General features: G+C 43.0%; 1 protein-coding gene across 1 annotated transcript; it reads left to right on the top strand.

Moving 5' to 3' along the window:
• The first annotated feature begins 948 nt into the window (after nucleotides 1-948).
• Nucleotides 949-12,561, top strand: ARHGEF39 (Rho guanine nucleotide exchange factor 39). The gene is made up of 9 exons (XM_058824471.1): nucleotides 949-1,095; nucleotides 2,013-2,107; nucleotides 2,505-2,625; nucleotides 3,634-3,752; nucleotides 5,439-5,509; nucleotides 7,234-7,362; nucleotides 10,906-11,135; nucleotides 12,012-12,100; nucleotides 12,274-12,561. Exons 1-9 carry the CDS (start codon nucleotides 949-951, stop codon nucleotides 12,287-12,289), a joined length of 1,017 nt encoding a protein of 338 aa, XP_058680454.1. The 3' UTR covers nucleotides 12,290-12,561.
• Nucleotides 12,562-13,536: the final 975 nt, after the last annotated feature.

Raw genomic sequence — 13,536 nt, 5'->3', positions numbered from 1 at the left:
ATATTGATTTACATGTCTGAAATGTCTCTGGAAGATGGTGTTTGACAAATATCCTTCTCTATGATGACACATCTTTCTGTATTAGTGTATCTTGTCCATGTGGGAATCAGAACTTTCCAGAGGCAACTCAGATTCCAGCAAAACAGCAGACTTGATGCTGGGGCAAGTGTGCAACTGCCTGCACTGCCTTTTCATCAAAAGAACAGTATCTAACAATGTCTAATAATAATAGATAACAATATCTAATGTTCTGCTAAAACATGCCTCTTTCTCTGAGCGTGATAAACAATGTTTTTCTGTGCAACAAAATCATGATACTGTTGCAGGAGAGCAGAACGAATCTGGCGTGATTCACGGCAGTTACTAGGCCTCTCTCATCTCCAGGAGCACAAAGAACAGTTAGAAAATGACAAAGCAAACCACTGGCTTCTTAGTAACCTCCATGGGAAAACAAGCAAGAGTGCTCTCTTCTCTTTCCCCGTGGTGGTAGGGGGGAAGTCCTGTTACAGTGCCCCCATAAAACAAATCTTATTGTTATTTTCTACTCCTATCCACAGTACCTCTTCCACCCACAAACTTTAGAGTTTAACAAGAATTTCAAGCAAAGAATGGGGAGGGCAAGGCACAGGAAGCAGTGGTTTGCATGTGGGATTGTGCACTGAGATTTGCTTGCAGATGAATCATCATATACTGCTACTGCTTTCACAGCCTGGTCTCCCTGCTGGTGTTCCTCTGTTTGAGACAGGGCCTCTGTGCCTACAGGAGGGAATGCAAAAGGAAATTGTTAATAATCATTGCTGGCAGCTGACTGTCCTTATTTCCTAGGAAGGTGTTGAGTTTTTAGATCAGAATCCTGCCCTGCAACATACGTTATTCTTTTGCTGTGTGCCCGTCTTGCTTGGCTCTCCAGGACCCTTTACCTCCCTGTGTATCAACCCTGACTCTGCCATGAGTGCCTCATCCCTGCCATTTGTGGTTGGAGCAAACACTGTGGAAGACCAGCGGGCTCGCTGGGAGAGAAAGCGCAGCAGGACAGCCAAGGAGCTGCTGGAAACAGAACACAAATACCTTGAGCAGCTGGATTTGGTGCTCACAGTGAGTATTTCTGCCCCTTCTGATATGGGGGTGCCTCCAGACAGCACATACTTATTCGTGTTGCCATGGGGAAGAGTCAAGAGCAAGACTGTGGTACATCCCTAATACCTGGGACACCTGCTGGGGCTGAAAGGGTTTTTTGTTGTTTTTCTTTTACCTCCTCTGTAATATTCAATAGCTCATGGGTTTGGCTTTTTGGCCTTGGCCTCTACACAGACATAAATCTTTTAAGTTTTGATTGAATAGGGTGCTCACCCTAAGATGCCTGAGATGTATGAAATGTAGGAACACAGAAAAAAATTATGAACAAGATGGTGAAAAACAGATGCATTGGAGGATACTGAAATAAATTCTTTTCAGTGCTGTGGTACTGTGCCATGTGTTCACAGCTATGGTCAGAGCTACAAGTAAGGCTTACGTCTGATGGTGCATATCTTAGGTAGACAGTCACAATATTTGATAGTTTTCCAAGCCAGAGAGTGTTCAGGTTGCAACTTCTGGATTCTGCTGTGTGCCACAAGTGGCGTTTGAGTGACCTCAGAGGTTAATTACCTTTGCAGCCTCCCAATACTTGAAGGGGGCTTATGAAAAAGAGGGAGAGTAACTTTTTACACAGGCACATAGCGATAGGACCAGGAGGAATTGTTTTAAACTGGAAGACAGTAGGTTTAGATTAGATGTTAGGGAGAAGTTATTTACTGTGAGGGTGGTGAGGCACTGGGACAGGTGGCCCAAAGAAGCTGTGGATGTCCCATCCCTGGAAGTGAGCAGCCAGTTTGGATGGGGCTTGGAAGATGTCTCTGCCGAGAGAGGAGCTAGGTGGTCTTAAAGATCTTTTCCAATACAAACCATTGAGTGATTCTATGATGATTTGTGAATGCTACCTGTTTGAAATATTTTTTTTTTTTCCTGCTTAGTACTTTGTGACAATTTTAAAGGCCCAAGGGACACTGAAGCCTGCTGTGTTGGAAACTATATTTGGACCCCTGGAGTCCTTATATTCAGCCAGCCAGTAAGTGGACATAGGATGGAATTCCTGTAATTATTTTGGGAGGACCCTCTGTTGATGAGAAAGTAAGATTTGGGGAAATAAGGCTAACCCCTTGTAAAAGAGGCATTCACTTCTAGCACTGCTGGCCTTGGTGGCACTTGGAGGTGTCCCCAGCCAACTCCTGATCTGTATCACATATCTGGGTGCCTAGTTACTAGACAGTGGTTTAAGCTCAGTATGCCTGTTCCACAAGGTATCTGTGCTTACTCTCTGACCTTCAAGCACAAATTTGGTATAGAAACTGGCTATGAGGTGGAGAATGGTAAAGACAGGTCAGCAAAGGAAGGAATCAGAAGGAGCTGTGAAAATGCCATCAGTAATGTATCCCTCACAAGCTATCTCTGCTCCTTGTGCCCAGTGTTCTGTCACTTCACCTGGAGAAAGGGAATTTGGGACCAGGACTGGAAAATTTTTGCCAGAGTCTGGATCTTTATGGCCACTATGCTGAGAATTTGGAGCATGCAAATAAAACCTTGAAGGTAAATATGTACTTTAGTCTTCATATGGTTTCTCTTTTTCCATTCTGTGAATCTGCCACATCTTTCCATTTGTTTTCTGTCTCTGGAGAGATCAGTTTTCTTACTTTTTCTGGCTTGATGAAATCCTGGCTTTCTTCCACAATAAAATGGTGAAAACTTCTCTACTTAGAGCTTCAAATTTCTGATGCCTTTTCAGGTGTTTGTGTATGTATGTGCATATAGTGAGCACTGCTTTCTGAAACAGTGTTCTGTATTTACTCCCACTCCTTCCTAACTGGCAAGTCTAGAGAGTTTCCAGGCTTTCTCTATGATACAGTGATCTCTTTCTAGGAATTGTCAGGTCTCCTAGTCTTTCCCATTACCACCAACTGTATCCCAGTAGTGGGATTTCCTCTTCCTTCACATTTTTTTTTCTATGTTGAAGACTATTTTTTCCTTCCCACTTATGTCTTCAAATACAACCTGTTTTCAAGAAATTTCTAATTTCTGCAGAATATATATATATATATATATATATATATATTTATTCATTCCACAGTCGTGACAGATGTATCTGGAATTTAAACCACTTAACTCCTGGTTTTGTCAGTGCTTGTTCCCAGATACAGAATGTACAAGGATGTTTCCCTCTTTGCATGCATGTATTCATGCTTTTCATTTTCCAAGAGGAAAGCCTTTTTGGATACTTGTCTTAAGGTGAGAGGAATGCAGATGTGCATTGCTTTTTGTTGAAAGGCATGGCAAAAAGCCACAAGTGCACTCCTTGTTTTCCTAACTGAGTCAACCTTCTCTTTTTCTTTAATTTCATGTATGGAGGGGAGAGATCACACCCATTGATATGAACGATCAGGAGAAAGGCAGTGGCTTGCTCATAGCCACAAAAGAAGTCGATGCTTGTGGGCCTGGAGTCCTCAACTCTAATCTGAAGTGTTCCAGCTTCTGGTACATACTAGGGCACATAGTTCTTTCTGTAGTCTCAAAGCTAAATCCCTTTTTTGCTGCACACAGGAGCAAGTGAGGAAAAATAAGTCATTCCGTCGATTTAAGAAGCTCCAGGAGACTCGACCTCAGTTTCAAGGGAGGCAGCTAGAGGATCTGCTTCCTTTGCCCCTGCAGAGGCTGCACCAGTAAGTAAGCAATTGTGAGTCTTCAAGGGATTAGCATAAGAAGAGAAAAAGTATTGTATCATATTTTTCTATGAAAGGGAAAGTTGCCTATTGTGTCTCAAAATCAGAGCATAGAGATAGCAATGAAACAGACCTAAGGATGTGCCTGTAAAGTGGAATCAGTGTACATGGATGGGAGATGACGCAGGAAGGCAGTTTTGTTTAGCCCTGGCTCCCTCCTCTATCTCTTGGATAGAATTGGATGCTTTCTGCTGTCTCAGTAGGCTACTGAAGTTTGGCTTTGAATGAAAACAAGCTGACTGAAATGCTGCAGAAATGGTGGTCTCTGCCAGCAATGCTTTTGCTCCATTTTTATGCAGATTGCTGACCTGGAGCATTGTGACTATTGGAGATGGTTCTTTTTGGAGAGAAATGAGATTAATGAAGGAGAGCTTCTCTTTCCTCTGTGGTTATCAGGGCCGCATGCTTTCCACAGATATGGTGCCTATCACCTTTGAGCCTGGACCGATCCACTCAGGATTGCTGCATCTCCCTCTTGAGGCACCAAGCCTTCCAGTCTTCAAGAAATATTTAGACAACATCATTGGATATTTGTGATTTTTAGAGTTGTCTAAAAATGCAGAGGCATGAATTGGACTTGATAATCCTTGTGGATGCCTTCCAGCTCAGGATATTCTATGATCATCTCCCCTTTGAAGAGCCAGACTGACTGGCTGAGGAGAGTGCTGCATGCACACATAGGCAGCCCTTTCCTGGGGTGGGTGTGTGGGTAATAATGGTGGGAACGCAGATTCTGCTGCTATAGATCCAGTAGCTGTTTTTCAACCATGATCTTATCTACACTAAAGCAAACGTGAGAGATTGAGCACCTCTTTTCTTTGAAAATAACTTGGAGAGATCAGATACCACAGTCTTTCATGTAACTTTATGTAATGTTTTTAATCAGCTTGGCAGAACTAAACATGAAACTGATTGGTGGGTTTTTACTGTAATTCTTTGGATAATTTTTTTAAATTTGCAAAACAGCAGTATATTTGTTGCTGTCCAACTATTTGGAAAAGTATGAGCTTTTTGATAGAAAGTCCAATTTTTTTCATTAATCAGTTCTATCATGTTCAAATGTCTTTAAAACTCTTTTAACATATGCAGTAGGTCGTATGAGTTCTGCCAGTTTGTGACTCTGTTAAGTTCCTTCTGTTTGACTTTACTGGGAGAAAGCATTTGCAGAGATCTTATCCTCTCCAGTAAAGACTGGAAAGGAAAAAAGAAAAAAGGGGGTCCTAGTTCTTATAGAAATGCCTTTATTTTCTTGTGTGGGCAGGAAATATGGTATGAATACTACCATTCATATACTATTAAAATAGATAGTTCAAAAAGAAATTTGTTCTTATTGAAGGCAATAACAAAATATGAGTTCTGAGACAGCCTCATGATCTTAAGTGATTTGTGAGTCTGCTTCTATTAGATGCCCAGGAAAACCCAAAGGTTTGCAGATGTACAAAATACTTGGGTTATTTTAGCTGAGACATTTGATGATAAAATGAATGAATGAAGTGTGACCAAAACTGCCTGATTAGGCTTACTCTGTCTCCTGGCTGAGTGTTGTTCACTGTGCTGTTCTAACAGGAGGTGCTGCTGCTGTTCCTGGTATCTTGTTGTGAATTAAACCTGCTCTCTCCACCTCAGGTACAAGCATTTCTTCAGAGACCTGCTGGAGAACACCAACCCAGACACTGCTGAGTACCAGAAACTTACAAGTAAGTACTGGCACTTTGATCAATGATACACTCCTTGCTAAGAATATTTTGACTCCCAAATACTGCCTGGTTCCAAAGGAAAAAAAAATCTTCCTCTCTCTCTGGGGTTCTAGTGGATTATTATTTTCCTTCTCCATCTTGATCAAGATGTCTCTGAGAACATGTTAGGAATAAAAATATGGAGTAACTGCTTGTGAAAATGGCCTAATATTTAGGTTGGAGAAATAGCAACTGGGTTTTTTTATATTCTGCTGCTTGTGAGGCACGGGAACAGGAATTTGCTGATGCCCCATTCCTGGAAGAGTGCAAGGCCAGGCTGGATATGGTCCTTATCAATGTGATGTATTTGAAGGTCCCTGCCCATGGCAGGTGGGTTAGAACAAGATGATCTTTAAGATCCCTTCCAACCCAAGCCATTCTCTAACTCTCTTGGTAACATGACTCAATTTTCTAGGATAATTTGTGACCTTCATGCTATATCCAGTCACTAGAAGTGTCCCCCAGGGCTCAGTATCAGGGTCAGTCCTGTTTATCTTTATTGATGATCTGGGTAAGGGAATCAAGTGCCCCTCAGGCAGTTTGCAGATGGCACCAAGCTGGGTGTGAGTGCTGATCCACTGGAGGGCAGGGGGGCTCTGCACAGGCTGGATCCACGGGCCAGGGCCAGTTGTGTGAGGTTCAACCAGGCCAAGTGCTGGCTCCTGTCCCTGGGTCACAGCAGCCCCTGCAGCTCCAGCTGGGACAGTGGCTGGAAAGCTGCTGAGTGGGAAAGGCCCTGGGGGTGCTGGTCAGCAGTGGCTGAACATGAGCTGGGGGTGCCCAGGGGGCCAAGGAGGCCAAGGACATCCTGAAAGTATCAGCAATGGTGTGGGCAGCAGGAGCAGGGCAGTGACTGCCCCTCTGTGCCGGGCGCTGGTGAGGCCACACCTCAAATGCCATGTCCAGTTTTGAGCCCTTCACTGCAGGAGAGACACTGAGGTGCTGGAGTGAGTCCAGAGAAGGGCAGTGGAGCTGGAGAAGGGTCTGGAGCACGAGTGCTGTGAAATATGGCTGAGGGAAATGGGGGTGTTTAGTCTGGAGAAAAGGGGTGACCTGAGCACTCTGTACAAGTTCCTGAAAGGAGGTTGTGGCCAGCTGGGGATTGGCCTCTTCTCCCAGGTAACAAGCAACAGGAGGATGAGAGGAAATGGCCTCAAGCTGTGCTAGGGGAAGTTCAGAATGGACACTGGGAGGCATTTCTTCATGGAAAGGGTTGTTAAACACTGGAATGGACTGCCCAGGGAAGTGGTAGAGTCACCATCCCTGAAAATGTTCAAGAAATGACACTCAGTGCCATGTCTACTTGACAAGTAGGTATTCAATCCTAGGTTAACTCAGTTATCTCAGTAGTCTTTTCTAATCTATATGATTCTGTGGTTTTTACAACCAGTTAACACCACTTGTAGGGCATTTTCCTGTTTTTGCTTCCAAATCCAGGAAATTAGTCCTCTCTCTGATGTTTCATTGGCAAGTGTTTTCTGGAGCTGCAAAATTGTTAGTTGGAAAGAGGCCTCTGGAGGTGTTCTAGTCCAATCTTTCACAGAAATTTCTGAATAAGCTGTTGTTGATACTTGGTTTAAAACTTTTCTTCCTAATTTCATGCTGTCTTTTCTTAGCAAGATGTATAATAAGGTGAAATACACATTCATTTGTGATAACCTCAAAGTATGCTGCTGTAATTTCAGAGACTGTGAAATCTGTTTGTGAGGTATCTCACTGGGTCCAAGACATCTTTGATAAGAGAGAGAACTCCTTGCAGCTTCTTCGGGTTCAGAAATTGCTCAAAGGACAAAAGACTCGGGTTTTGGCTGCAGGTGGGTCTTACTGACAACTCTGTTTTTTTTTCTGCCATGCTGAGATACGTGTATGTATGTTCTCCATCTCTGACTCAACTCACATTAACCAATTTTCCCCTTCTGCCCAAATTCCAGATTTCCAGATAGGTGATAAAGGATTATGACTACTAATTCAAGCACTCTTTTTTCCTTTTTTTTTTTTTTTTAATTAAGAATTTTTGAGTTAGGATAAGCAACAGCTTAATTGCCTGACATTCAGATAGGAGAAGCTGATGAAAGAAAGTTAGGAGTGTAAGTCCTGGGTGGGAATGAAAGAGAGACACTAAATTCTTTTGGCTGAGTGTAAGCAGTGGCATTATTCCTTCTCCATTGCAGGAATCACAGGTTCCTGAGTGTCAAAGGCACAAGAACTGTGGTGTTGTTCACATTAAGTTACAAGATTAATGGCATTCTGCACTCACCCTTCATATGAAGAATTTTCTTTTATCTGCATGGTTAAACTGAGCCAGAAATCACTGTGCTTGTGTTGATTGTTGGGATAGTTAAAGCCACAGTCATTGGCATGTAAGAACATTTCAATGGATAGGTCTCTGATGTGACTGGGTGCTCTCCATGCCCAGACCACCCTCTGAGCTGTGTAGGAAATATTGTGAGAACTGTGCCCTGTCTGAGCAATTATGAGATGGTCATTTGGAGTTTCCCCTGTAGCTTTACTCAACTCTGCTATTGCAGAGGTTATCCAGGCACAGTGCTGCAGCTGCAGAGGAGTGTTAAGTCACTGTGTGTGAAGGTCTCTAATGCAAGAACCTCAAGGCACTTGTCAATGTAGTTGTAATTAACATGTGTGGATTTTGGATGAAAAAGTCTTTCCCCACTGGGATGGGGAAAAACTCAGGCAAAGCTCGTGGGCTGAGATAAAGAGAGTTTAACAAGTAAAGCATAAGCTGTTCATGCATGCAAAACCATTCAAAGAATTCATCCACCATCTGCCATGGGAAGGCAGGTGTTCAGCTATTTCAAGGAAAGGGCTCTAACCAGAGCTCTACCACACATTGTAGTTACCTGGAAAGACAAGAGCCAGCACTTTAAAACTCCCCCCTTTCCTTCTTCTTTCCCCAACATAACAAGCTGAACATGATGCCATATGATATAGAATGTCCCTTTGGGGATTTTGGATCAGCTGTCCCAGCTGTGACCCTTCCCACATTCATGTGCACTCCCAGTCTCCTCACTTGTGGCTTGAGGAGCAGAAAAGAACCTTGACACTGAGCAGTGCCTACACAGAAATAAACAAAAGATCCCTGTGGTGTCAATGGTGGTTTCAGTGCAAATCTAAACCAGCCACTATGGGAAAAGATAACTCTTTCCCAACCAAACCAGCATAAGTAGAACAAAGTTTACTTATCAGAGGTTATTCTCAAAGATGCTCAATCAATGGGCAAAATAATTTACAATTCTCTTTCCTGTCCCTAGAATATTTGGTGCTGCCAGGTGAAAGGGAGCTAACACAGGTATGCTCTGATTATGCTGAGCAGAAGCATGTGTGGGGGTGCCTGGGCACGCTTGGGCTAGTGTGTAAGTAAAAAGGTCAATCAGTTATCCTGATTAATGTTAGAACTAATAAGACTAGTTCCAAAAAACACCCCAAATAAACAAACATTAGTTCAAACAAACACCCCAAAGCAGTATAACTAGACCAAAGATGGCCATTGTCAAAGTGTTTCGTCCACCGATTATTTTGGTCTCTGAAAATTCCTAGACATAGTAGGATAAGTGTTGAGGGTCAGTAAAGGCATTTCCATTATCTAGGACAGAGAATTCTTGTACTCATGTTTTCCATTGGCTGGAGTTACATAGTTATCATTGGATATGAGAAGCACAAATGTAAGAGGCAGCTGGCGCTTGCTAGTTTTGGGCCAGCTTTCCAGAAACAAAATAGCTTTTGCAGGACAGTTAAGACTGTGTCCTATTGCCAGGAAGGAACATGAGAGAAAACAAAATGCTGTGGGTTCAGAACAAAGGGGGAGTGTTGGAGAGGGGTATCTCTCATTTCCAGTGTCTCTGAGATATCCTGCTCCCACTAAGGCGACCCTGCTTTTCTTGCTGCCTTCCACATTCAGGACAAATACTGTATCAGCCAGAACTGCCTCCTTAACTGAGCACATTGTTCTGTTATCCAGAGCTTCCCCTGGGATATTTTCTTGCCCTTCTTTCACAACAACTTCCTAGAACTCGTACACCTGGGCATGGATCTATATTCCAAGACTTCCAGTACAGTCTGGGCAGATTGTATGTCTGTGAGTCTGATCACAGCATAGCCTGAGGGAAGCAGCTCCCAGCCCAGCCCCATGCTTCTGACACTTTCCTCCTATTTGTTTTTTTAAACCTGGATTGATTCCTCAGTCTTCCTCAGTTTCTTATTCAGGTAAGAGGAGTGATTCCAGTGGAATAAGCTAAGCAGGAATTCACTTGCTTCTTTGTTTTGTGACTGTTGCATTCAAATAAGACACAATCTACAATGAAATCCACTGTATTTTTATTCTAAAAGGTATTTATAGCTCATGCAGAAGCTAAGGCATGAAAGAGTGGCTGAAATTCCCTGGCAGATGTTTCCTAAACAAGATCAGGTGGCAATACCTTGTTATGGATTTACGGTTTTATAAATAATCTTCCTGGCAGGTGTCCTCATAATTCTGATGAGTTGATGGCTATCTTCCACAATAATCTTAGTAAGAAGTCCTGCTTTATTTTATTTATTTCATTATTATTAATTTTAATTGCTGCTTACAGCTAGGTTTATCAAATTATTTTGATTACTTCCCTCCTGCTTTCTTTTGCTCTTTTTTTATCACAATTAATTTCATAGGTGGATGACACTGGGCTCTGTTTTGCAAGAGAGGTTGATAAGGTTGCCTATGCAGACCTTCCTCATTTTCTATTTCCTTTCATGCCTTCTCTTTAGAACAGTAATCTGCAATTGGTATTTTCTTGCTACTGTAGGTCTGTATATAGTTAGATGATCTGTGAAATATGGTTTTGTTTTGCTTTGGGGAGGTTTTTTGAGCTTATTTGTTTTATTAGCACACACAAACAAAACAAGGGAAAAATGGTAAGTTTTCAAACCAGAAGCTAGTTTCTGTTATACCACTAATGACAAACAAGTGGGTAACACAATTTGAGATAGTTTATGTTGTGTTTTCTGAAGGCTTATGTTAATGTAAAGGTATGCATACTGTTCTCAAACTGTGTTTTTGTTCTGATCACTTTAAACAGACTTGCATATGATAATATCCTCTTAGTTAAAATAGCAGATTTATAACAACTTCAGCTGCTCCTCATACACTAGATGTTTTGAGCTGGTTTCTGCTTCTGCACGGGCGCTATCAGCGCTGGTGGGCCGGACCCAGCTGACATCCAGTGCCTTCTAGTGGCTGGAATTGATGTAGAACACAGCAGCTTACAAGGGTGGCTCACCCCGTATTCCTGTTTGTCTCATTACATCCTTTTTACTCCTGCCTGCCCTCCCTCAGCTCTCACAGCTGTCTCTGTTTCCATGCCCAGAGCGCTGGTATATCCGGGAAGGCTGGCTTCTGGTGGTGCCTGCAAAGGGAGAAGAGCTGAAGCGCAGGATGTTCTTCCTGTTCTCTGATATCCTCATTGCAGCGAAGCCCTGCCACCCGCTGCACCTGCTGAACTCCAACAAACTGTCCTGCCAGGCTGTCTACCCGCTCTACCAGTGCTCAGTGGATAAAGTGTTTGGCCACACGTGGAGCCAGGGAGGGCTCCTCAGTGTAAGTCTTCCCACCTGTGCCAGGCAGAAGTGCCAGTGCAGTCAGCCCTGTAAGGAGGTCTTCAGCTGTCTCAGCAGCAGAGGGACCGAGATGATGGCAGTGGTGATAAAATGCAGTGAGCAAGTCTGAGTTAGGACAACCCTTCCCTTCTTGAGTGATGCAGGTACTTCTCCTTTCGTGGAGTGGCGCCTCCTGCACACTCTGGGGTTACGGGCTGCTGGTTGCTTCACTTAGCTCAGTGAGGAGGCTCCACCAGGACTCTGACATGTCCTCATCATGCCACAGGTCTGGGGGACTGCCCCACACTCGTGTGACAATGAATTACACTGATTACAGACTGAACACATAGAAAAACAGAGAATGAAAAAGATGTGGATGTTATTGCAACAGATGTTGTGCATCCAACTCCCTGAGGGCTGCAGATTCCTTGACAGGGACCAGTCTTCTCTCTACAACCCCCCTCTGCAGGGGTTTAAAAGTCAGCTCTTCCAAGGTTGCACCTGGGGCTGTGTTAGCTCTTTTCTTGTCAGCTATGACAAAGAGCTCTTTGAGCAAGCTGTGACCTGTAGATGATGGTAGTGGAAGGAGCTCTAGGGACATGGAATATGGTGGAAACTGGATGAGCTGCCGAGAATTGCTCACCTCCAAACAGGTCAGAATGAGCTGTCAACTTTGACTGGAAACAATGGACAAGACTGGCACTTGTTCTGTACTGTACAGTCTCTGGCTTCACTCAATATTAAGACTAAATTTTTCTGTGTGGGAAGAAAGAGGGTAAAAATCAATATGCAGGGACTGAATTCAGTGGTGATGATTTTCCTTTTACTGCAGCTGCTGCCTTGGCAAGGAATGCCACAAATTCTGCTTGTTTTTCAGCTTTCCTTTCCACACAAGACACTGCTGTTGATGTCCAGCAACCAACAAGAGATCAATGACTGGTACTGGAGTCTCACAGCTGCAGTCAGGTGGGCATCCAGGCTCCAGAGGTGGAGGAGGACAGGACATGGAAGTGACCACTGAACCTGTGTGTGGTTATAAGGGCGATGGAAGCAGCCTGACCCTGGCAGCCAGGACACAAGGGAATAATGAGGACAGATTTCCCACATTAACTGAATTTCCCCTTTGTTTTGCTCTGCAGGCAGCTGAAAGCCTGACCCAACCAAGTACAAGACAGACTGGCAGGACAACCACCCTCATGACAGAAGCTTCCACAATCTTATAAAAATGTTCAGGGACATATAGTAGCACTGGATTGAGGACTACACACTGTTTGTGAGATTATGAACGCTTTGTTAGTTGCCCTAATGTTCACAGAGATACTGCAAAAAAAGCATTTGTGCACAAAACCCCCCACGTATCAAGGATTTCCCCCAATTTAGCTTAGAAGCTTCTAGCTTTTTTGCACTTTAGTAAAACTCAAGATAACTTAAGGTCAAACAAATGGGAGTGTGACTTGCTTCCCCTCATTAAATGTTTTTTAAAGGAATTTTGGTATTTTGTTAAAGCCTCAGCATAGACTTTAAATCATGTGGAAGTTGTGCAGCAGTTTGGTTCAGAAAATATCTATTTGAATACAGTCAACTGCAAAGAGAACACTTTCAAGGTTATTAGAAACAAAAAGAATAAAGTCTGACTGACCTTGTAGCAGTTTGACTGTTTTTTCTTCTTCCTTAAGCAGTACCACCCATCCTTAATTTCTCACTCGTGTTTATTAAAACAGAACTTGTACTATGTGAGGTAAGTGTCTCAAGGAGAATATATAATGGGGGTTGTCTTTCCATACAATTAGCTTGCTACACAGGGCCACTTGTATAAATCCCTTAAATTTGTGAAACTTGGGAGGAAGAAATGCAACAAAGTTTAGGAAGCCACACTGGTTCCACTGTGTTTTGCCAAGAAAGGTTGGGCCAGGTGTTATTGAAGTCCTTTCCAATTGGGTATTCCATCCTGTGATTTTATGTTTGGGTTTTGTTTTGGTTTTTTTTTTTCACTTCAAAGTTACAGCTAGGACTTTCAAGTACTAGCTCTGCCTGAAATTAAAGACAAAGCTAACAAATTAAGATTCTTATTGCTGAGTAGTTATATCACCCTGAAAAAGTTCTGCTACTCCCCGTTTTTGTTACAATAGAGTAATAGGGATGTCTTGCAATCCTGCCTTGGAAGCTGGGGTGCCTGTCAAGCTCTTGCTGGATTACTATGATTCACGCCTTTGTTACCACCTTATAAGACAAGTTTCTTTTGGTGTCTCTTTATAGTACTCAGCTCAGTGTTACCATCTTATTTGCATTCAGTGCTTCTTAAACAGCAGAAGTATCTTATTTCTCACCAAACTTCCCACCTTGAAATGCTGAACACTGGCTCCTAGAACACATGGTTAGCAAATCCATTTTTCTGGAATAAG

This window comes from Ammospiza caudacuta, chromosome Z (genome assembly GCF_027887145.1).
Source record: "Ammospiza caudacuta isolate bAmmCau1 chromosome Z, bAmmCau1.pri, whole genome shotgun sequence".
NCBI classification, from domain to species: Eukaryota; Metazoa; Chordata; class Aves; order Passeriformes; family Passerellidae; genus Ammospiza; species Ammospiza caudacuta.
This window is presented reverse-complemented; position numbering and strand designations above follow the sequence as displayed.

Excerpts from the sequence above, each read along its gene's own strand:
- ARHGEF39 (XM_058824471.1), top strand. The coding sequence starts at position 949 with ATGAGTGCCTCATCCCTGCCATTTGTGGTTGGAGCAAACACTGTGGAA. Across the intron at positions 1,096-2,012 it reads AGCTGGATTTGGTGCTCACA|TACTTTGTGACAATTTTAAA; the intron begins GTGAGTATTTCT and ends TTTCCTGCTTAG. Across the intron at positions 2,108-2,504 it reads TCCTTATATTCAGCCAGCCA|TGTTCTGTCACTTCACCTGG; the intron begins GTAAGTGGACAT and ends CCTTGTGCCCAG.